Source organism: Xyrauchen texanus, chromosome 14 (genome assembly GCF_025860055.1).
Source record: "Xyrauchen texanus isolate HMW12.3.18 chromosome 14, RBS_HiC_50CHRs, whole genome shotgun sequence".
NCBI lineage: Eukaryota > Metazoa > Chordata > Actinopteri > Cypriniformes > Catostomidae > Xyrauchen > Xyrauchen texanus.
In genome coordinates this window covers 33207286-33231632 of record NC_068289.1, presented here as the reverse complement: position 1 = coordinate 33231632, position 24347 = coordinate 33207286, and the positions used below count along the sequence as shown (strand labels likewise).

At 37.4% G+C, this 24347-nt stretch overlaps 1 protein-coding gene across 3 annotated transcripts in view; it reads left to right on the top strand.

The window, feature by feature from the left end:
- The first annotated feature begins 3437 nt into the window (after window positions 1-3437).
- Window positions 3438-24347, top strand: part of ncam2 (neural cell adhesion molecule 2) — a 399400-nt gene continuing 378490 nt past the window's right edge. For all 3 annotated transcript variants that reach the window (XM_052141957.1, XM_052141956.1, XM_052141958.1), the window contains exon 1: window positions 3438-3637. In XM_052141957.1, the coding sequence (XP_051997917.1) occupies window positions 3586-3637 (52 nt within the window). In that variant the 5' untranslated portion in view covers window positions 3438-3585. The remainder of the gene's footprint in view (window positions 3638-24347) is intronic.

Below are 24347 nucleotides of genomic sequence, written 5' to 3'. Positions count from 1 at the left end.
GTTTATCTCTCTGGTGTTTATGTTCTAAACACATCACAAAATTATATGAAACATAATGATAAGGAGATGAACAGAGATTTCTTTAAGATGCATTAAACTTTTATTAGATTCTAAAGGGGACATGGCTATTCAGCTGACTGAACTTGTCGAACCTCAGTAGCCTTGAGGACAAGTTTCAGACATTATTGCGCAGTCAAAGCTGAGAATGATTTTATCATTTCAGACTCAGCTGCAACCCTTGCAGCCTATGAATAAGCATTTGTTATCACACTGTTAGGTGATTGTTTGTACTCATTGACTTCTATTTCTGTTAAATTCTCCTTATTTACCTTAAAGCATCATTGGAGAGTCATAAGGAATTTAGCATGGAGAAAAAAGCTAAAAATAAAATATTCTTTTAATATAATAATAAGAAAAATTGCACTTGTCATGTGTATTGGTGTTGTTGAGAGCAGCTTATACTTTCCAGCCTTTTATAAATCTGCTCTGCAATGTGACATTTGTGACCAAAACTACATTCTTAGAACTTCCAAAAATTCCACCTACCAGGACTTGTTATAGCCACTGAGTTTGCGCTATCATATTTTATTTTTGCAGGACTCTACTTACTGTTCATTATAAATGGGGTCATAACACTTTACAATAAGGGTTCATTTGTCAACATTAGTAAACATGAACTAACATTTTTTTAATCAAAAGTTGTATATGTTAACATTAGTTAATGCACTATGAACTAACATGAACAAACAATTAACACATTTATTTCTAGCATTAACAAAGATGAATTAATGCTGTAAAAAATGTATCGCTCATTGTTATCGCTCATGACACCTAATTCATTCATTAATGTTAATGAATGACATCTTATTGTAAAGTATAAAAAATAAATAAAAGAATATATCATCAAAAATGTTAATTTTTTCATCATTTACTTACCCTAATGTTTTTCCAAATATCTATGACATTCTTTCTCTCCTGAAACACAAATAGAGGTGTAAGGCAGAGTGACCTCAGTCAATATGAACTATTATTTTAAGATGCAACAAAAGTGAACAGTGACTTACTGTTCTTAATGAACATACTGCCTCACGCCATTTGTGTTCAAGAATAAAGTAAGTCATATGGGTTTTTAATATAATTTTAGGTGAACTATTCCTTTAAAAAACTACTTTGATTCACTTATGTCGAAATATGATGGAATTTACACCATCAGAACAATCTTGCTCTCTCCAGATTTGTATAAAGGGGCCCATTGCCATGGCTTTGTTCCACACAGCATTAATGCAACAATCACTTTCCATGACAATAATTGCAACATCTCCTTAGATAAACAATCATCCCAAAGCTCCTGGTAAACAGAACCATTGCCATACCTTACCTAAGCACACACTACAGCATCTCTTCTTCTCTGGAGAGACTATGTGCAACAGTATGTTATGGAAAAATGTAAGTATTTTAAAGCCTGTTTTATTATGTTTATGATTACAATACCATCAGTAAATAATAATAATGAAAAAAAACATTGAATAGATGGAATAGAAAAATCTTTTGATATATAGTGCAGTCCTGGTGGTCCAATTATATTTTTAAATCTGTGATTTGCATTGTGGTTTTAGCAACTAAAGTGATTCCAGTATTGTGTTCTGCCCCATGAAATGTTATGAGTCATACCTGTCCATAGGGACAACTAAAGGAGTATTTGCAGTCAGTTACTACAAGTTCTACTCAAATATGTAATTATAAAATAAGACTTGTCTTTCCAAGATTCATATCAACCAATGATAGCCATTGCCATAAGTCTAACCCTAAGACTAATAGTGTTTAAATTACTGGTGCCCGGGACAACATTTTTATGAGTGGACACCCATCCCCTGGCACCAACTAGATTATACCACTGGGGACCTTAGTGGGCCTCCTAATCACAAGGCTCTGGGCAACATTTAATGGTAGCCCGGCACTAAAATGAGAGGGCAGTGATTGTTTGATAAGTACTGTATGTTGTTCTAGGTACAACAAATGATATACAGTAAAACCAGAACTAAGGGAAACCGGGGCTATTTTTTCACACAGTGAAGTTGTCACAAAGACTACATATCATTAATGATAAGATTTGAAGTCAAAAGCAGTGGTTTTGCATGTTGATTTCAAGCCCCTATTTCAAACCCTCTTAAATCAGATTATTTTATTTGTATTTATTTTTGTGAATTCTACCTTCCAAAGTACATTTTCACCATCATCAAGTAAATGTGTGCTCTTTGGTAAACAAGCACACATAATCAAACGACACCGGCATACTTTCATACAAGGGTCTACTGTATAATGAAGGCAGATTTTTACTAAAAGGTTTAAATGAGTTCTTAGGACAAAGCTATTTTTCATGAAAGTCAGGTAGGTGGAGGATATCACATGTGTTTTATGAAATGTATCAATTACGTTTGTTGGCCAAAACAATGTTTTAGCACATTGCTATTCCATTTTTGTTGTTTCAAGAATAGTTTTTTGCCTCATAAATGTTTTACTTTAGAAGTTTTGTTGAAAACCTATAATAGGAGGTTGAATGCAGGAGTAGATTTAAATAGAGGTGTAGATTTTGTATTGGTGGTGGGTGTATGGCAGTTCAACTTACCCAGCTGGTTTAATGGCATATACAACATTGGGACAACTTACCCATTTTCTGTGACAACATGCCCCACTATTCAGTCAACATGTGTTCCATGAACTCTATCTTTTTTTTTTTTTTTCGTGGCAATAACGGTGAAAATGCTCATAGCTTTTTTTTTTGTAGACATGACTTTAATTGAATAGTTCACCCAAAAATCTAAATGTACTCACCCAAAAGCCATAACAGATGTATGACTTTCTTTCCTATGCAAAACACACGTGAAAAATATATCAGGTCCATTCAATGGATTTACTTTTATGTTTACTTTTTAAGCTTGAAAGTTCTGGTCACCATTCACTGGAATTGTATAGGCCTACAAAGCTGAGATATTCTTCTAAAAATCTTTGTTTGTGTTTTGCAGAAGAAAGAAAGTCATACACATCTGGTACCGCATGATTGTGAGTAAATGATGGGTGAACTATCCCTTTAAGGTATGTGGCTTTGCAGAAATGGACTTTCAGAAATAAACCTAACCAGAGATACATTTACTGGAGTAAAAAGTGTGACAACTAGCCCCAGTCTCCCCTATAGCCTTTTGTTGTGTGACTCCATCTTACAAAAAGTATGGCATACGTATATTTGTGGCTCTGAGGTTATAAGTCCTCAACAATTAATAGCCTTCTCTTGACTGAACCTTTGATGGGTATTGGTTTCTACCTGCCGCGATGCACTTCTTGCTGGTAGGTTGGGCTGGTTCAGCGCATTTGAAAGAGTGCTGCATTGAGGCAGCTGCTTACAGCTCCTCAACAGATCCCGTCTGTGGCAGACAGTGAGCGAGTGAGCAGTGAGAACTAGCGTGTGCGCGCAAGCCACTGACACGCACGGAGAGAGAGAGAACCGGGCACGAGTGCTGCTTTTCTTCTAACCAGCGTCCGTTCAACTCACTTCGAGCACTGGCCGCTGTCCATCAGGACCTGCTGAAAATGTTTCGGACCGTCCTCCTTTTCCTCGGATTGCTCGTCGGTGGCAGTCAAGGTATGGACAAATTACTCTGAGCATGACAATGAGAAGTGTGAGAAAATAGACTTGCGTTTGAAGGGGTCTTTCTGATTGAAGGAGACGTATGAGGAGTGGGGCGGATTTGTTGTGTGGTGCTTTGCAGTTTGGGCACGTCCCTTTGGAGAAAACATTTCTTTTGATAGATTAAACGTAGTATTATATAAATAGTGCAAAGCTATTCTCTATTTGCACTTGTTATCATAGACTCATGTGGGGCTTGTGAATTTTCAGCGAAGTCTTGCAGACGGTTCTAGAGGTGGACTAGATGAGGTCTAGCTTTTACTAGATATTTAGAAATTGACTGCATTGATCATAATTTCGGACACACAACTTACTTTTTAATTACAAAGGCTATATGTGTAAATTAATCTGCAATGCAATGTAGTTGCATACAAGTCGAATCCATTGCTTTGACATGTGCATCAAGTTATTATTTTTTTATTTAAAAAAAAAGATTCTAAGGTCTTTGTGTCAGAAAACACATATTTGGGATATAATTATCTGACTAATTTTCTGATATTCAAAAGGCTTTTTTCTTGACATAAACGTTTAGTTTTTGGAGGGCTTTGAGCAAACTAACAGCACCAGCTTTGTGCAGGTGTTAAACATAAACACTGACTGATGCGCATCTTTGAAGTTGATCATCAGTTGTCCGAAAGTCTCACTTGCGAGGTTCGTGTACGAGTCTGCGCATGCAGAGGCTGGCACTTCCCACACGACGGCAGGTGGGGGTAGAGCGCTGTGTATTTATCCCGCTAAAAAGTGCGACCATCATCAACAGGGAATGCCGATGTCTCCAAGAAGACCAGAGGAATTAATCTAGTGGAAAATCATTAAATAGAATAGCTTTCCTCTGATCTAAATGACGGTTAGCAATCTCAGATCCCTCTTTGTTTACATTGTTCAGGTCTGAGTCAGAACGGGGCTAGTTGGGTAGCTAGTCAAATGGCAAACAATGTAGATGAAGTCCACATTGCCCTCACAATAAATGAAAACAGACCTGTATTTGTGACAAGATTGTTAAAGCTTCTTACATTGAAGAAAATACAATAGGAATACTGTTAAAGTGGGACACTTAAAGGAACAGTTCATTAAAAAAAATTAAATTATATAATTCTTCACTCACCCTCTTGCCATCCCAAATGTGTATGACTTTCTATGTTCTGCAGAACACAAAGATTTTTAGAATAATATTTCAGTTCTGTAGGTCTATACAATGCAAGTGAATGGTGATCAGGCCTTTGAAGCTCCAAAAAGGAGATAAAGGCAACATAAAAGTAGACCATCAGACTCCAGTGGTTAACTGCACATCTTACTATTCCATGATTTCGAGCTTGATGCACTTCCTAGAGCTTGATGCATCAAAATGCATGTTTGCAATGCTCCCCAGTAGGCTGGGCAGCTATTTCTGTGGATACCAGCTAATGCACTTGATTGACAGGCGGATTCTGTATCTTAAATGTTATTGGCAGGACTTCTTTTTCTTCATCCGTTGGAGTATATTCGTCCATTACTTAAAATCAACTTTACATTCATCCAAAACTATTATGGGATGACATTGATGTAAACATTTGTGTCAAAACAGTGGTAATGACATTATTAGAAAGTTTACCACTTTATCTGTACCATCCTATTAGGATTTTAGAGTGGGCCTATTAATAACTGTGGTAACTATGATAGTTTTACAGAAACTATGGTTAACATGCTTGCTAAGGTGGTTGAAATTCTGAATAAATATCTTGCTCCAATACAGACAGTACCATGCATATTAAAGTAATTAATATTTTTTTAGGGTAGCATCACCTCCAGCAGCTTCATTGTGATAGATATACATCATTAAAAATCTGTATGTCAACTGCAATTAATATGAGCCAACTGGTTCACAATCAGTCATATGATGATGTCAGCCTGGTGCGTCAGTGAGTAACCACATCTCACAGAGAAGCCTTTGTTAATTAGTGCTTCTCTCCTTGTCTTAGGAAGTGTCTTTGTGACTGACAGTTGCAGTGATCCATGGCTTGTTCATTAGTTTATCATCAGTGAAATCCCTTGGTAATAAAGGCTTGTTAGAGTGATCGTATGATGGCGATTAAAGTCCCTATTTATTTTCTTTATTCACTGTCCTGGTCTGTTGTGTGCGGTTCATCGGTGCATGTTATTCCAAGATGATGAAACATTTATCTTTATAATCTTTCATCAAAATGTCATAATTTCCTTCCCCTCTGATATAAATTCCTGATGGGTAACATCAAGTCCCTCTCTACATTTTATTCTTATTGAATATACTGTTTCAATCGAATTGCTCAGCATTTCATGTTGACTTTAAACTGTAATTTAGGATGGTGTTCTCTCGTTAATTTCAGCACTGTGATATATATGCTGTGGTTGAACAGATCTGCAGCTTGGATGCAGCAGTGATCCCTGAAGTCTCAAAAAGGGTTGGATGACTTAGCTATCTTTGGACTTCCTTTTTTGGGGTTACAGGATCCTTGGATTATCTTCAGAGAAAGAGAGAGAGAGAGCAATTTGCTGTGCTGATACCCATTAGGCCTGGCACGCTAACACTTGGCTCCCAGGTCTTTGTTATTGTAGGTTGGCTCATAGAACTGTCTGTGTGTGCGTGTCTAGTTTCACTGAAGCTCCTTCTTAATGATAAATTGTGTGCAGTGCTGGACTCAGTGGACATAGTATTTTGAGGTGTTAAGTGCTATAATGAAGGGATTCCTCCAAATCTCCCAATGAATGCTAACAGGGGTTAATAAATATATTTATGCCCTGGAATTCTTTGCTGTCTGTGTAGTAGCATGATTGGAAAGCCTTATAACAGCCTCTCTAAAGATAGGATATCTGTGTGATGTGGTGGGAAATTAGTAGAATAAAAATGTGTTTGTGTTTAGAAGAGAAAGGAGAGGAGCCCTCTAGTGACTTACCATACTGAACCATAGTGCATTTATGATGTTAACAAGTGATGTTACCTTTTCTTACATTAGTATCACAGTGTTCACTGCTTCAGAATCTTAACAGCAGCTCTGGGTTTCATGACTAATGCTAACACACTTAGTCTTTTTCAAACCAATCAACCTCTATGTGCTTCATTCGTCACGTTTCGACTATGGACCCTTTCACAGACCTGTTATGACGCCTTTCTGCCTTTATAAACACAAATGTAGCAAACTTTTTTATTTCCAATTTTAATTTGTACTTTTTATTATATTACCCTGGAATACGTAAAAAATGTAATAAATAATCAATTACCTTACCTGCTATGAGGCTTCTAACACAACTGCTGAGGGAGTGACAGAAAATTTGGCCTGTTTCTCTCTTCTTACTGCTTTTATCCAGCACAAAAAAACAAAGCTGTGAAAGCATAATCGTTAATTTTTTTCTTTTGCTTTTGGAGCAAATGGGTAAGCAAAAATTGTATTTGCTGTGGTGCCCCATTCACCACCATTCAAGTTTAGCCAACTATGACAACTTCCGCTTTCACGAACATGGACATGTGAAAATGGTCCATCGGTCCAACTGAGGGCATGCTAGAGCATGCCAGGCCCAGTTGCATTCCCACTGTCACTTTTGAGGCTTCATCGTGCCTCCGCAGGGCTTCTTCGGGACCAACGGCCAAGCGTCTTTGGCCCGCCCATTACTTTTAAGCCAAAAAAGGCCAACTGGGGATTGAGGCGGGGTCAGTGTTAAAGGTGGAGTTTAGCTGAGTCAGATCTCGCTTTCCACCATGCAGAGACCAATGTAAGCAAACAAACGACAGCTTTAGTCTCCACCATGTTCATTTCAAAGGCTAGCTAGTCTCCAGAATCTGATACCTCAGATTGAGCTTCCCTCTTGATTGTGAAATAGGTGAAGTGTGCAACGTTAGCACCAGGGCAGCATATTAAGGGTGGGATTTAGGGCAGTGCAAAAGGACAGTTGACCCGTTGGTGGGAATGCAGAATGATTTTGGTCTCAAGGCTCGAGTTCCGAGGCTATTGGCCCTGGCTGACCAGTTGATGGCCCTCGCTCGCACTGGCCCGATAGTGGAAACACAGCTAATGAGTTCATTCAGTATGGTAACTCTTTGGAAAAAAAAAAAATATAGATATTTTTTTTCAGTTTGAGTTATGCACTGAAACATTTAGTAAATTTAGACATCTGAGGAAACAATAGGAAAACCTCTACACTCACTGAGCAAATTATTAGGAACACCTACTTATTCATGTGATTATCTAATCAGCAAATCGTGTGGCAGAGGTGTTTACATCAACCACCAGAATGGGGAAAACAAATGTATCTTAGTGATTTAGTCCGTGGCATGATAGTTGGTGCCATACGGGCTGGTTTGAGTGTTTATGTAGCTGTTGATCTTCTGGGATTTTCATGCACAACAGTGTCTATTGTTTACTTAGAATGGTGCCAAAAACAAAAAAAACATCCAGTGAGTGGCAGTTCTGCGAATGGAAACGCCTTGTTGAGCGTCTCAACGGAGAATGGCCAGACTGGTTCGAGCTGACAGAAATTCTACGGTTACTCAGATAACCACTCTGTACATTTGTAGTAGCATCTCAGAATGCACAACACGTCAAACCTTGAAACAGATGGGCTAACAGCAGAAGATAATTTCGGACACTTTATTAGGACGATATTGTTCCTTATAAAGTGCTCAGTGACTGTATGTTGGAAAGTGTTTTGGAAGCCACCAGCTAGGACAGCACCAAACCAGGAGAAACAAGCAAAAACCAGCTTGGAGTCTGGATCAGCATGAAAATTCACGTTGGCTTTAGCTAGTGCTTTCAGCATGGCAAACAACTGAATCTGTTTTTTTTTTTAACTTCTCTCTTGATATTGTTACACTATCTATGACAGAATGACTGCTGGGTATTCTTAAGACATGCCTGCTGTTAATTCCATTTTTATAGGATTCTCTTCTCGTTCACTCTCAAAGGCAATTACAGGGTGCCACCATTTCGTATATCACCAGCTCTGGGCAAAAAGAATTATAGTATTAGACTACTACCAGCCCTCCTGTGGCTCCAGGGATGAGATATTGAAAACTCTTTAAATTTTTTCGGCAATGTTTTCTGTGATTTTATACTACATAATATAACTTGGAGTGTGCTATAAAAAGGCTAAAACACTAAGCTGTCCTTATGAGAAAACACTGGTGTGTGACTTCTCTCGGTGCAGAAATTGATTGTTTATGCGGTTAATTGAGTGATAGAGTGCCACACAAGCTTGTATGGAAATGGAATTGCCCCCCGTGGGAGTTCTATATGAAAATCAATTTAAGAAGTATTAAGAGTCAGCATGCTGCTCCATAGAATAGAGTGAAATTATGTTCATTTTATTAAGTATTCTTTCTCGATCATTCTATAGATACCCACTACTACTCCATCTCAGTAAAACTGGGCAAATAGTAGTTCTCTCTGCTATTTTTTTCTACTTTTTATCCTCTTACACAACTTGCATGCATGTTTCTGATAGTTAAAACATTGAACATTTACCTTTGCTGAGCTGGTTGGGTTTTGCCTCTTGTCCTCTGCATTATTTATACCAACACTACTGGCTGAAGCTTCTGTTTATGAACATCCTACATCTTACTCTATAAATGAATTACTCGCACTTGTTCTTCTACCAAGGTAGTTTGCTTCAAATTAAATATTCATACAGTCTGAGCTTATGAATATGATATTTGATATGGTATTTGTGCAGGTGCTGTTTAGTCTCCTAAAGATTACAGATCTGATACGCTAATGATTGCTATGTTATCAGTGTTAAAATACTGGAGTTTTACTCAATGGTTATATTGAATAAATCTTTATCTGAGACCACCAACAAATTTAAGAAATGGCTTTGTCCTCAGAATGGGACGTTTTGGAGATAATTGGCTGTAGTCATCAGATATGAGAGGAAAGAGACTCCATGGAGAGCGGTTCACAGATGTCAACCCAAACCCCCTCCATGGCACCGTGCTGATATCAGACACCGTCTTCACAAGTGTAGGCCTACACCAAATTTAGATTAGAGGACAGTGATGAATAGAGATCATAAAGAGTTAGAGAATAAAAAATGAGCATAGCCTGTGTAAAGCTGTAGGGCTTGGCTCTCATGTGTCCATATCCTTAACCACTACAAGAGAATTACATTATGTGACAGTTATACAACATCAAATGACAGGCAGTACTCTGCTTTTTGCGATTAGAATTAGAACTAAAGAGAAGTATTACTTGTCCTGAAATGTGGAGTAGGTGTGGGCTCAGGGGCGAAAATTTCACCAAAATGTTGGGGGGGACAATAAACATAACAATTCTCAAGAGCAATTTTTGAAGGGGTTCCAAGGGGTTTTTTGTTGTTGCCTCGTTTGCTTTTGTATTATTTTATTTCTTAAACAATTATTTTAAGAATATATCATTATATTATTTACAATACACATATTTTAATGATATTTTAGGGGGGGACAACCCTCAGATAGGGGGGTCCTGTCCCCCCCGCGATTTCCGCCTATGCGTGGGCTATTGTCCTATTCATCTATTTTCAGCCCTCTGTAAATAAGACAACCAATATCAATAATTAATCACTGCATTCTTTTTGAGATACAAATGACAGCCTCCACCAGTTCTGTGTTAAAGGAAATCAAAACACAATGATACAAATGTTGACCACATAATTACCAATAAATGACAATTTAGGTTATTTTGAGCATGGTGCGTAGGAGTAGAGTCTCATATGGACAAGCATGCAGTATTATTTTTTTAGTGCTTTGTGGAGACAATCAAGCCCAAAAAAAAAATAAAATAAAATAAAATTATATCTATATATATACATATACAAATATTTGCTGAGAAAGCCCCTCATATAACAATAATCCAATATATAATGATGAAATAATTATACAGTTATCTTTAAATATTAAAACATTATATATATATATATATATATATATATATATATATATATATATATATATATATATAATGAAAAAATATAAAATGCATTACATTCTTGTGGCAGAAGAGTTAATCATTGATAAGACAATACAAAATCAATTGGGTAAATGTTTTTAACGCATTATTTTTTATAAAATTAATCGCACGTTATTAATGCGTTAAATCGACAGCCCTAATATATATATATATATATATATATATATATATATATATATATATATATATATATATATATATACTACACACACATACAGTATATTTAAGCAATATCACATGAGCAAGAGTCCGTTTAAAGCTATTTCCTAGTTTTGGTAATGTATTAGTAATATGAGCGATCACGGAACAGATTCACTTTATGTCACCAACTGGCTCATATTACACACAAAAATTATCTTTTGCCACCACCTGCTGGCTAACATATGTAATTTCAAAAATAAAGCCAGTAACTACTAACAGATATACTTTAGTTTAGAACAGCATGAACGCGGAGTGATACACACTCACACACACAGTGAAGCGTCTGAGTGCTAATGGTGTACAATCAGATTCGTGGACCGGAACTAACAGTGGTATATATACCGATCCCGATCATTTAAACTTTTATCAAGATCTCTGTCATAACTGGCTATATGTAAGCTTTCTGCACACTGTCACTGTTAATTTAATTTCCCTATTCCCAGTTATATCACTTTGCCAATTTTTGCTGACAAAAAAGTTGAAATCGGCCAAATTATCGATCACACGATCGAGTCATAGGACGTGAATATCGTCCGATACCGATCGGTGGCCGATCGGAGCATCTCTAATATTAAGTAAACCTGGCCTCCACCCACATGTTTGATATCTTCCTGTATTGTGTAAACATTAATTTTCTAAAATAAAATGTCATTTGTGGCAAGTGTGGTCAGCAATCAGCTTACACTATTCCCCTGAAGCTCAAAAGCACTGCTTGACCTTTTTAAGAGATGTCTATCTCTGTCCTGAAAAAGTGAGTGAATGAGAGAGACATGAAGAATTCAGTGAAAAGAATGTGTGAGTTATGCAATTCAGCCTTCCGAAATGTAGTACAATAAGCAGCAGGTAGCTTGGGACACTGTGCTGTCTGCTATGGCCTGTGCCTGCAAACAATAGTAATAATGATGACTGTGGGGAGGATTCTTAACTGCTCCCATATAAATCCACAACCAATTTGTATTGCTAAACTTAACACAGCCTTGGACCTGCTGCATATCTGTTCTTGCACTATTGAAGAATTTTGAACTGCACTCAGTCATGTATAATCACACTTAGTAAAACATTTTCTCCCCTGAAAAACAAGTAATTGTGATGATGAACTATTAAGTACATGTAGGGCCTATTTACTCTTGGTCACTTCATGTATATTGATCGATGGGGTTTCAATCTGATTGGGTATGCTAGTCCATTTATACTTGGCCACAAATATGTCTATGCAAAATCCTATTATATTTTATCTGATACTATTCCTGCGCTATATACAAAAATAATTTTCTCTTCTGTGATGATGCTAATCTTTGTTGCAGTGAAACTTTGAAACTTTGTTTTCTATAAATAATTTTTATTCCAAAAATTTGAAAAGTTTCAGTTGAACATTGGCATTTAGTGTTTTAGAGTTTCATGGTTTCTCCATCCATGTGTCTCATGATTTCTTGCTTAATTGTAAATTGTGCCTCCCAAAATTCTGACATACTTTAGTTCTGTTTGGCAGAAATGAAGTTTGCATATATAGCCTGAACAAATAGATGCTGTTACACTTGGCCAAGTCACTTCTTGTATGTGTCTCAAACAACCTCTTGAGGACATTTACATTAGATCTTTTCATGATCAGATAGCTAATTGATCAGTAAACCAAGTGGAAATACCCACTTAGAGACAATTATGATTATAAGCACACAAATAAGACCTTAACCCTATAGCTTCAAATGCTTTAGATAGGCTGCAGAGATCATCATGGCTACTTTAACCCTCTCGATGTATGATAATTATAACCAGAGCCAGGTCTGTCTGCACATCAGTGCAGTGGTAATGCAGTTTGACAATGGAAAGTGACCTCTAAACATATTTGTGTGGCCATGCATTGAATAACTGTTGCATTGACATGTGAGACGAACATAAATTCTGCTTTTAAGGAGTAAATATGATATGGATATCCATAGTAGTAAATTAATGATTAAAGCTCTGTTTGGCCCTGGTGCCACAGTAAAACTGGAGGACATTTCATCACTGTGATGAAAGCTATCTTGACAAGCCATTGTCTGTGGAGGAGCCAAAGCAGCGCCACACATGGAGGATCATTATTTAAAGCACAGATAAGTCATATCATATGACAGTTGTTGCTTTAATGATTAATGTAGTTTATATCTATGGGAATAGGCTTGCTTTTCTTATAGCCTAATGTTGAATGCATTTATGGCATTATAGAAAGCCTGATGATGTTTATCTGATGGTCTCTTTTTGCAGTGGCTTTGATTCTTGCTCTTTCCTCAATGCTGTAAGATGGTGCTACATCTGCTGCATTTCATTTTGATTTGCAATGTGAATCACACACAACATAAAGCCATAATTAATGTAAAAAAGGATGATTTTGATCATGATGGATGCATGTCAATTGTTCAACTTATGAGATAATGAAAATACATCTTTCCAGAAATTTCCAGTGGACAAAAAATCTGAACATCCCTCACATCCTCGTTTTAATAGCCATCTACTTTTAAATTATGTCAAGCCTGACTGCGGTCCAATGGTTCTAAGTTAATAAGCTAAGTATGATTTTTATATGTTTGTGTGGTGTCTCCACATGAAAGGTTAGCAGGGGAATTCTCCTCAATAACAGTGGATCTGGACCGACCTGTTTCATTACACTTGCTGTTTAAAGAGTAAGAGGTATCTGATGGGACTCTTTTTTATCCGTCTTGTTCTAACTTGCTATTCCCTTCTCTTTATCTCCTTGAGTGCAGATGCCTCAACTGAATCAATGCATTTATATCTCTCTTTAATTAAATTTACAAAGTGATCAACATGATTATATTTGCTTTGTATATTGTGGCAGTATCTCAAAGAACCAGCCCTACAAATCTCTCTTCAACAGAGCTTGTCAATGACAGGAATCTTTCAGAGTGGCTTTGTGTCTGTGGTGTACGCCGTACTGGGTGGAAAACTAGCAATGTTTCTCACGTGGCCAAACCTGATGGCTCAATTCAAAGTCAACTGCAGTAAGTGATTTATGGCTTGGTTTTAATCAGCCTGCTGAAAATGCAATTAGACACAGTTCCCACCGTGTGCTAATGAGCCGTCCCAAAGCCACTCGGGGACGCACACTGTTAATTACTCGAGTAGGGCACCTGTTGGCACGCCGTGCTGGCCAGTGCGGAGAAAATACAAGGATCATGCTGCCACAGGGCATGGTAGAAGTATTTACCAGAGGGTTGGAGAATGCACAAGGGTAGGGCACGTTTTAGTGAACTAGGCTGGACTGTGGGAGAGGAATATAACACCACTGGAATTAAGTGGTCTATGTACAGAGAAAAGGCATTGGTAGGATTGTCGCTTGATTTGTCAGTGACGGAAGAAAGAGAGTGGCAGAAATAAATTGGCGAACTCGTGATCTGTAAGTGCAGGAGGGTGCTTGTTAGTGAGCCACAGGAGGCCTTGCTGCTAGAACAGATCAAAACAACACCGAAGGGTGGGAGGTAGAGATACGGTGAGATTAGCAGGTGTCGAATGTGTGAGAGAAGGTCTAGAGGAAATTGGAAGGTTGTTGATGGAAAGGTGAATAAAAGATTGGTAGGAGGAGGATGTGTGAATGAGATATGCATGGTGTTGGGCTAAGGTGGGAAATGTGTGATCACCAAGGTAAACTAAAGAAATATGAGGTAAAGCACAATTTGGTGTATATGCCTTTCTTTGCTGATTATGTGTCATTTAAGACATTTATTCATTACTGTTATTGATATTGTATTAAATATCAGCATGCAAGGACCGAAATTAACACCCGCCAAATGCGGGTACATTTTCTATTTGGCCAGCGAATTTTGCAGTTTGACCGGTGCTTTTTCCTCTTATTATCTGTGTCAGCTTCTAAAATTAATGTTTCAGTTGGCCTACAGTCAGGCCGCAGATGTTTTCAGGACCATTCATGCCATTGTGAAGAAGGGAAGACTACTCAAGGATTTCAAGTAAGTTTTTATAACCCACTAACATACACACAAATTTTCCGGTAATAATAGCATTATATTACTGGAACGTAATTATTTTTCATGACATTATGTCCCATTAACAGTTCCTGAATGTGCATCCTTCTGGCAAAGCGGACATAAAGCCAGACTAAAATAAACAGACAGAGATTTTTAGCGCTGCAACACTGGTACCCTGAATCTACAGCACGAGACATAAAGCGCAACCAATTTAGTCTCATTCCCAAATAAATGTCTCTTTTGAGCCGGTTCTTTCAATTTCAATTTATTAGGAACAATATGGGCAGAAGTGATCTTTTGTTGTTGGAGCCATTCCGCTTTTTGAAGTGTTGTACATTCTGAGATGCTATTCTGCTCACTACAATTGTACTGAGTGGTTATCTGAGTTACTGTAGCCTTTCTGTCAGCTCAAACCAGTCTGACTCTCATCAACAAGGTGTTTCCTTCCGCAGAACATTTCAATTAGATTCCCAAACAAATGACTCTTGAGACAGTTCTTTTCATAGAATCAACATCCACAGCCCTAGGGGTGTTATACTAAATGGCAGCACCCTTGGAACACCTCTGTGACAGGGTGGAGGGCGGGGCCCAGGTTGGCAGGATGAGAGAGATATAAGCAAGCAAGCTGTGCATGCCACAGGTAGTAATTTTTGTCATACTGACATAACCAAGGAATCAAACTACCTCTTTTTTAGAATGCTGTGCATTGTAAAACTCCTCGATGATCCCACTTTGTTAGTTTGTGGCTTTCTGAGCTTCTTCTTATAGTTAAAATGGGTCTGATATTAAACATTCAGGGAGGTCTAATGGGAGAAATGTTATGAGCTAACTCCAACACTAAGGTCTATAGATGTATAGATGGATGGATCTAATAGATTGATAGGATTTGAGGGACCTTGAATATAATGATGGATCTTAAATAAAGATATTAAAAGATCCATACATCCATCCAAGATCCTTAAAATACTAGATTGAATTTTAAGTATCATGGATGGATGGAGGGATTGATGATAGATATACAGATAAATTAATAGGTAGATGGGTGGATATATAGACAAGTATATGAGTGTATATAAACACACTTACTAACCACTTTATTAGGAACACTATGGTCCTAATAAAGTGCCAGACGTGGTCTTTTGCTTTTGGAGCCCATCCGCTTCAAGGTTCGACGTGTTGAATCGTACACTACGATTGTACAGAGTAATTATCTGAGTTACTGTAGCCTTTCTGTAAGCTCGAACCAGTCTGGCCATCATCTCTCATCAATAAGGTGTTTCCGTCCACAGAACTACCATACACAAGATGTTTTTTGTTTTTGGCACCATTCTGATTAAACTTTAGAGACTGTTGTGCATGAAAATCCCAGAAGATCAACAGTTACAGAGATACTCAAACCAGTCTGTCTGGCACCAGCAATAATGGCATGGTCGAAATCACTGAGATCAAATTCACAAATTCAGAATAACACTAATAAGTATAGCCACAACTTCTATCGAGGCTTGTGCAGTGTTAAATCAAATTGAGCTAGGGCTCGAAGACGTGAGCTTACTTTCACTCAGTATGTCCAGAGCCCGTCTTTGACTTGGGGCATATTGCAGCATCTCATCTTGCTGACACCGACACAACACCACTGAGTTTCACCAGATTGAGTACCCTGAACGGCATCAAATCCACAGCTGCTCAGCCTCACTCTCTGAGCCTGTTTCCATATGCTGTTCTTTTGTGTGTGTTTGTGTGTGTGTGTGTGTGACTTTCCTGCATAACTGAGATTACTCTCTCCTGCTGCTAGAATAGCTGATGGATTTTTTTTTTTGGTTTCCCCTGCTTTCTTTTGTCTGCTTGTTTTCTGAAGTGTAGTCTCCTCTCCTGAAACAGACGAGTGAATAGTTTCATACAGTAGAGTGTGAGAAGTTTTGAGAGCTAGTTTAGCTGAAGCTATTCCTCTTGAATAAGCAAAACGTATGTGGACATCCAGACACCGAACACATATGTGCTTGTTGGGCATTTCATTTAAAAACAAAACATGGGAGTTGGTCCTTCCTAAAAGCTTCACTCTTCTTTGAAGGCTTGAACATGTCTGTGGTCGTTTGCTTCCATTCAGACACAAGACCATCGGTGAATTCAAGCACTGATGTTGGGCAAAGTGGCCTGTCGTACTGTCCCCACTTCCTTTTTCATCCTAAAGGTGTCCAGTGGAGTGCAGGTTTGGGCTTTCCATATCAAAACCATTTATTTATTGTGCACAGGGGTATTGCAATGTTGAGACAGAAAATTATCCTCGCTAAACTATTGCCACAAGGTTGGAAGAACATAATTCTTTAGAAATTGTGTGTGGTTGCATTAAGATTTATCTTCACTGGAATTTTCAATTTAACTTGTTGGTGAAAATTAGTAATCCACTCATAGGAACACAATAAATCAATAGTTTCTTCTATTGGACTGTAAATCTCTGTTTCTCCATGCATCTCTCTTATTATCTCTCTCCGTGCAGCGTAAATGCTGTTTAAAATGCATGCTCTCTCTTAAAGGGACAGAGTGCAAGAAATGTTCCCACAGTCAAATTAATTTCCCTTTAGAGATGAAGTGCAGAATGAAACATAATAACCTTAGTTAAAACCCAGTTAAACACTTGCCTTAAATAATAATGTAAATATACATTTAATTAGGTAATATTTCAAAACGTAAACATTAATTCGATATGATAATGTCTACTTTGTATCATCCTCATTGACACACCTGTTACATGTCTCATTTCTGGTCTGTACTGGTATTTTCTTTCTGTGTTTTGTGTATCAGGCAGTGCTGGTCTTGTTTGGGTTTTCTAATTTCATGTTTAAATCCACATTCTTAATTCACAGATTAGGCCTAATGCCTACCTACTGTATATTACTCATAATAACCGATATTGTAGCAAGGTCTCCTCTCTCGGGGATTCTTAATTTTATTACTAGAGGTCGACTGATATTGGTTTTTTCAGGCCGATGCCGATGCCGATCTTTTGAAATCCGGGTCGGCCGATGGTCGATTAATGCTGCCGATTTATTTTGGCCGATATTTGGCCGATATGTGCTTGTTTTTAACCTCTTATTTGAACCTTTTATTTGAAAGATAAAATGTAACAAATAATTACTTAAGATAGACAACATTTCTCAACAAATACATTTATTGAACACTTGACCAATCTGCACTTGTACACTTAAATTAAAAATGTAGAATGTAAAACATATTGTATAAATAATGTATAACAAATATATTAAATAAACAAAGCAGGTGTTACGAACTGCTCCGAGACACAAAGGTAGAGATTCAAATGCAGCTTTAATTAAGGGGCAATCCAGACACATAATCCAATATTCAGAGCATCCAAGAGAAGCACAGGCATAACTAGGGATGGGTATCGTTAAGGTTTTAATGGTATTACAATCTTACCGATACTGTTTATCGATCCGGTACTTTAACGGTATTCTTAACGGTTCTTTTTGTTATATATATATATATATTACACAAATATAAATGTTATATAGGCACAGTGATTTAATTTCAGGAAGGTCTACTAACATTACTGTTCAGGTGTGGTCTAAAAATAAATCTAATAAAGTAATCAATTGTAAAATAATACTGCATAGTTTATCATAGATCGATTAATGCTTATTAATGCAGAAGTTATTCATTCAAGAGCTGTAAGTGATTTTCTCTTTGCCTTTTGTTGTTTGATTCGCAGTAATGGCTCAATCGTCACATGTTTAATAGACAGCTTCCCCTTTAAGACCGAGTTCAGATCTAATAGGCTCCTGATGCAGCATATTTTCTCCCCAACTATTTCCATAACTACGTCCATTTAAGACATAAACTGTGTTTAAGTGAATCTCCAAGCCGGTCGTTTTGACATATTTTTGTGTATATTTGATTGTTTAGACGCGCACATGAAACCCAAAGTAGCCTATAGTTTGCTTGTCTCTTTGCGGTGTGTTTCGAGCGCACGCCTTTGGGACCGGTATCTCTTGCGCTCTTTTTATTATTAAACGCGTCCCGCAATTTAGCAACAGTAGCTAGACTGTATTTTACAACAATCACCGATCATGCTGATTCTGACGTTAAGTTTGAGTTTTAGGGAGAAATGTCAGTGCACCGCTGTGAAGGGAAGGAAGTTGTGCTAGACAGAATGCGGCTTATGTATAAATATTCTTTTTATAATCTTTGGAAGGCGAAATCTAAAATAAAATCAGACTAATAATCACAGATCTAAACCAGGCTATGTCTGAATGTTTAGTTCTGTCACTCATTAAGCAGGGCTCGTTTTGTGCTCGCTGTGGCACCGCGTGAGCGAGTTCTCTCTCTCTCTCTCTCTCTCTCTCTCTCTCACTGCGAATAGCTAAATTGCATCACAGACAAATGGTTTCATATTATTATACATAGAAATGGCTGGCGAGATAAAATAATTTTCTCTTTATAGCAATAAAGAATGTATTTTCTTAATTTCTCCAGTACTGACAGCAGAACCGATAACGTCCGAGCTTACCAAAGCCAGTCCTTCAATAGCCTATAGTGCGTTGGTATATTTTTATTACTTATTTATCTGCATTGAGTGACAACCCTCTCAAATATAAGACACACAAACAGAACAAATAAAAGTCTCAGATTCACTGTCTGTAATTGCAAAATTCTTGCTTACTTATTGTGACATGATAGCAACCCTTCTGCTGTGATAATGCAACTTCAACTATGCTATCAATATCCAAAGTAGCCGAACGTCATGTCAACTATCGGGTTTGTCACGTTTTTCTTGAAGTTGGCAGTAACATATCAAAAGTTTTTAATTAAATCTAAAGAAGTTATACATATTTAACCCTTACTGTTTTCTCCAAGGAACTTAGCTCCTTCCTTAGGCACTGGATGAGGTCTGTTCACTCTGCTGGAAAATGACTCTAGGGGCAGTGTGCGTCGAACACGTGTTCCACAACAACACTAGGCTGCCCACAGATGCGCCTGCCAAATAATCGGCTTGATATGCGTGGATATTGGCCAATGCCGATTATGTAAACAATGCAAAAAATCGGCCGATTAATTGGCCGGCCGATTAATCGGTCGACCTCTATTTATTACATTCAGCAAATAATAAAATCTTGAACTCAGTGACTAAATCTTTTATCCTGGTTGTGAAAACATTACACAGGGCCCAAAAGTTGACAGAACTTTTCACTTAAAAACATGTAAATGGCAGGATGGTTAATGTGATGAATTAATGAATTAATAACTGTGAAGCCCTAATATGGGGTTATATGAGGCATCAATCGTATCTTGTAAATTATAAATGTGATAGAATTTTGTGGGAATAACTTTATTATACAGGATATAAAATATATTTTGCTTCGGACATGTTTTTTTTTAAAGCCATGATGGTAAAAACAGTTATTTAGCATTTTTGTGTTGGGGCCAGTGAAAAGTTTGGCAGGGCAAGTAAAAATCTGAAGCACTGGCCAGACCGGGCCAGTAGAAAAAAATCCCTGCTGACTGTTTGAAATTAGAAACAATTCTAAACACCCCTAAATCCCTACTACACACTCACTTCTGCTACTTTATGTCTTTCCGCATTCTCCGCATTGAAGGTGGAGTGCAGTGAGTTTCTATCTGTGACTTGCGTTTGAGCATGAATTTCATTGTTGATGTGTGCTTGTCACATTGCACAGTTACTGAAAATTTGTATTTGGTTTATTGGGCTTTGTTTAATTTTTTTTTTTAAATATTTTTGTTATTATTCTTAATAGCTTCCATCCCCATTCATTTTCATTGTATGGAAAATAGCAGCATGAACATTCTGCTAAACTTTTGTGTTCAATGGAAGAAAGAAAATCTTACAGGTGTAAAATGACATTGTAGAGGTAGAACAGAACATTTTGAGGAGAAGAAAGCAGACAGTATCAGGAAAGGATTCAGACAAGTCCCAAACTCATCTCCTCCATGTGCACCACAGCCTAATGTGTCAACAAGTTGATGTATTTTTTGCATTGTCGAGGCAGTATTGTTCTATTCTGTCATGTTGTGTATGGCAGTATTTGGGGTGTAGAAGGGATTACAGAATGCCTGAGAAGTGAGAGCAGCTTACAGCTCAGTGAGAGAACCATTTTCAGTCCCTATTAGTAAATATTTCTCTCTCTCCCTATGATCCACTATGCCTCTGATTAAAGCATTCACTCAAATCTCAGGGCTCTGCCCTCCAACAGAGATTTCTGTTCATTAATTAAAGCCTTAATGCAATTAATTAACACCAAAATGAGAATTCGGGGCTTGTTTGTTAAAATCGAAAAGCGGAAAGATTTGTGCTTGTTGAGCAGTTCAGTAGGAAGCCAATGACGAAGTTGGCTTTTTTTTTTTATAGTACACACCACACTAAATTCCCTAATGCTTAGTCTTATGCAGAAATTAGAATATCCCTGAATGCTATATTGATGCTATCATATGACTGCCCTTACAAAAAAATCTGAACTAGCCGCAAACTTGCCACAAATTTGCTTGTGACAAATATCAGTGTTGAATTTGCGGCAAGTTTGTGGAAAATTCGCCATGAATTCTCTGTTTTTGTAAGAGTGTTCAACACCAAACTGAATTACAAAAATAATGACTGATTTCAAAGAGCTTTTCCAAAGACTCCCTCATATTTGCCAGACTGATAGTATCTCTCAAAGGCAACACCATTAATGGGGCCAGTCCATTAACGTTAAATAACAGTTTATTTATACACTGTTTCAAAAGTATTGACACAAGATGTAAACATAATAAATGTTAGCATGATTGCAGTGTGATAAAATCAAGGATTTACTAGCATTACAGTGTACCAGAATGCAGGGAAAAATTAAGTTTAATAAAATAATTGTTTCTAATAATGTTATCTGTGTAAATTTATCCAGTATTACAACTTAGTTGTCATGACGCTGTAACACCTTTAAACAGGGGCGTAGCAAGCTTTTCAAAAGTGCGGGGGATGGATGTGGTTTGTTTATTAACAATAAAAACGATGAATACAATGACAGAAGGGTACAAAAGGTATAACATACAAGATATAAAAAGCTTCCCATTTAAATGAGTGATACTAGAAAAGTATAAAACGCATTAAATAAGTCAAAACTCAATACACAACAGTAGACTTGCTAAAGAATCAGAAATACTTTAATAATCCCAGGAGGAAATATTTTTTTTTACAAACTCCAGATATACAAACAACATATATTATACAAACAACATATATTAAGAACAAATATATATATATATATATATATATATAAATGCAGCCAACAACAACAACCAACTGACCAATGAAAATAAGACCCACTCAAAAAAATTATACGTTGACTTTAACTTTTTTATGTCAACAGATCCCACATAACTGGGTTACGTTAAACAAACATAATTTGGTCATGCAACTTCAACAAAAATAAGCTCAATCAATTAACCGCAGCATGAAAATGTGATACCGGCACATGCCTAAAACACACACACATGGCCTCTCTTCCTTCATAGACCTCTTTCACAAACGGTAACATTCATTTCACCTTTGAATTTTCCTGTGCTCTCTCTGAAACTGATGCCTCCAGCAACTTCCTCTCCTAAACAAGGGTGCAGTGGTAAAGGAATAGGGTCAAACAGTTACAGCTGTGGCACTAGCAAACCTCAGTGAATATTGAAAAGTAATATCATGAAATAAATGCAAACAATATCTAATGGTAATAGGCTACTGTTGTTTAATGTCAACATTTTTTAACTTTCACTTACAAGATTTTTCTTGAAAAAGGTGTCAATCTTCTCCTGCCTCTTTCTTTTCTGCATCTTAATGATTCTGCGTGACAAAAAGACTGGTAAGCTTGATAGTGACATGGGTCTGACAGGACTGTGACTGAGACTGCTAAATATTGCTTACTTGCGCCCTGAAAAGGGGAGATATAAAAAACAAATACGCCCACACAAAGCTTTTTCTCTGGTGCATTCAAATAATGTAACAATTTACTGTTTTTAAACATAAAATAATATACACTTTTCTTTCATAGTTCTTCAAAAGGTATGCAAACAATGTCATCATTTCTCACTTTTTTTCTCCTCAACAGGTACAATCAAACACAACAGGTAAGTATCCACAAAAGTATTCAGCTAATCAACAAACAATGCTCAATTTCAAAATCAAAAACTGGCAATAAACCCACTGCTTATACACTGCTTAACAATGGCAATTTGTCCCTCCTCCTCATCAATTCCCTGCCTTCATCACAGTTACTTCATACATTGCATGCCACATACATAACCGAATTTAGCTAGCTGCTGAACAATATTCCAATTAGCATTAGTCTAAAAAACTAAATATAATACCGAAAACACTCGACATGTCAACAAAACATAAACAGAACATCTTCCCAAACACATATCAAGCTTATTTAAAAACCTCGAAAGCATAAACACTCAAAGTACCTGGAAAAGGGAGATGCAAATAACCATAATCATAAGTTCCCGCCTCCTCAGCACGAGCTAACCGATAAATCTAACACACCAAGAGAGGCGGGACTTAAGGTAGAACAGCCAATCATCAGCCGGTCACACTCAAAGCCGGTGTCATGTTTGAGAGGGAGGGGGAGAGGAGGCAGCCGCAGCGAGCGCAGACACAGAGCGGCCAGAGACACGGAGGAGCGGCTGTAGTAAGGCGTTTGTGCAAAACTGCAGAAAAAGTGTGGGTGTTAAAACACCCACATCCCCCACGGGTGCGACGCCCCTGCCTTTAAACCCTGCTGTCTTGTACACTGTAATGCTGGTAAATCCTTGATTTTATCACACTAAAATCATGTTAACACATAACATGTTTACAATTTGTAGCTGTACTGTTGAAACAGTGTGTATTTAAACATTTATGTTATGGCCCCATTCACTTCTATTGCATGTGCCCCAATGTAAGCTCAGTTTATTTATTTATTGTTTTAATAAATAGGGCATGAGTCTTAATTATATGAATCAAAATGATGCCACAAAAGGATGCCACAAATTATGTTTATTCAGTTAAACCTTTTTTGAACCTGGAACATTCCTTTAAGCTAGGTTACATAAAAAAGTATTTTAACAAACACATATGTGCTTGTTGGGCATTTAATTTAAAAAAATACAAATAAATAGATTTTTATCATCTTTAACCTTTGACTGTGATCATTGGAGGTGTGCCGTTTCAAAAAACATGAAACAAAAAAAAAAAGAAACAAAACCTGGTGAGGAAAGGGGTTCAGACCACATGTTTTGTTGTCAAATTGCTTAAGTTCATTCAGGCGAGTGGTTTGCATAGTGGGGGTCAGACAAAAAGTTGTGGTTGCTGAGATTTCTTTCATTATTGCCAGCAGAGAGTCTCTTCCATTCAGTTTTGGTGATAGTACCACTAGCATTTACTGCTGCTCTATTGGGTCTTTATCCGGCGCTGTGCGTGCAAATAGGTTTGTGCTGCCATGGTGCGTGAAACAGCAGAGACAGGTGAGATTGTATCTGAACATCAGAGATGTTCACACCTGTCAATAA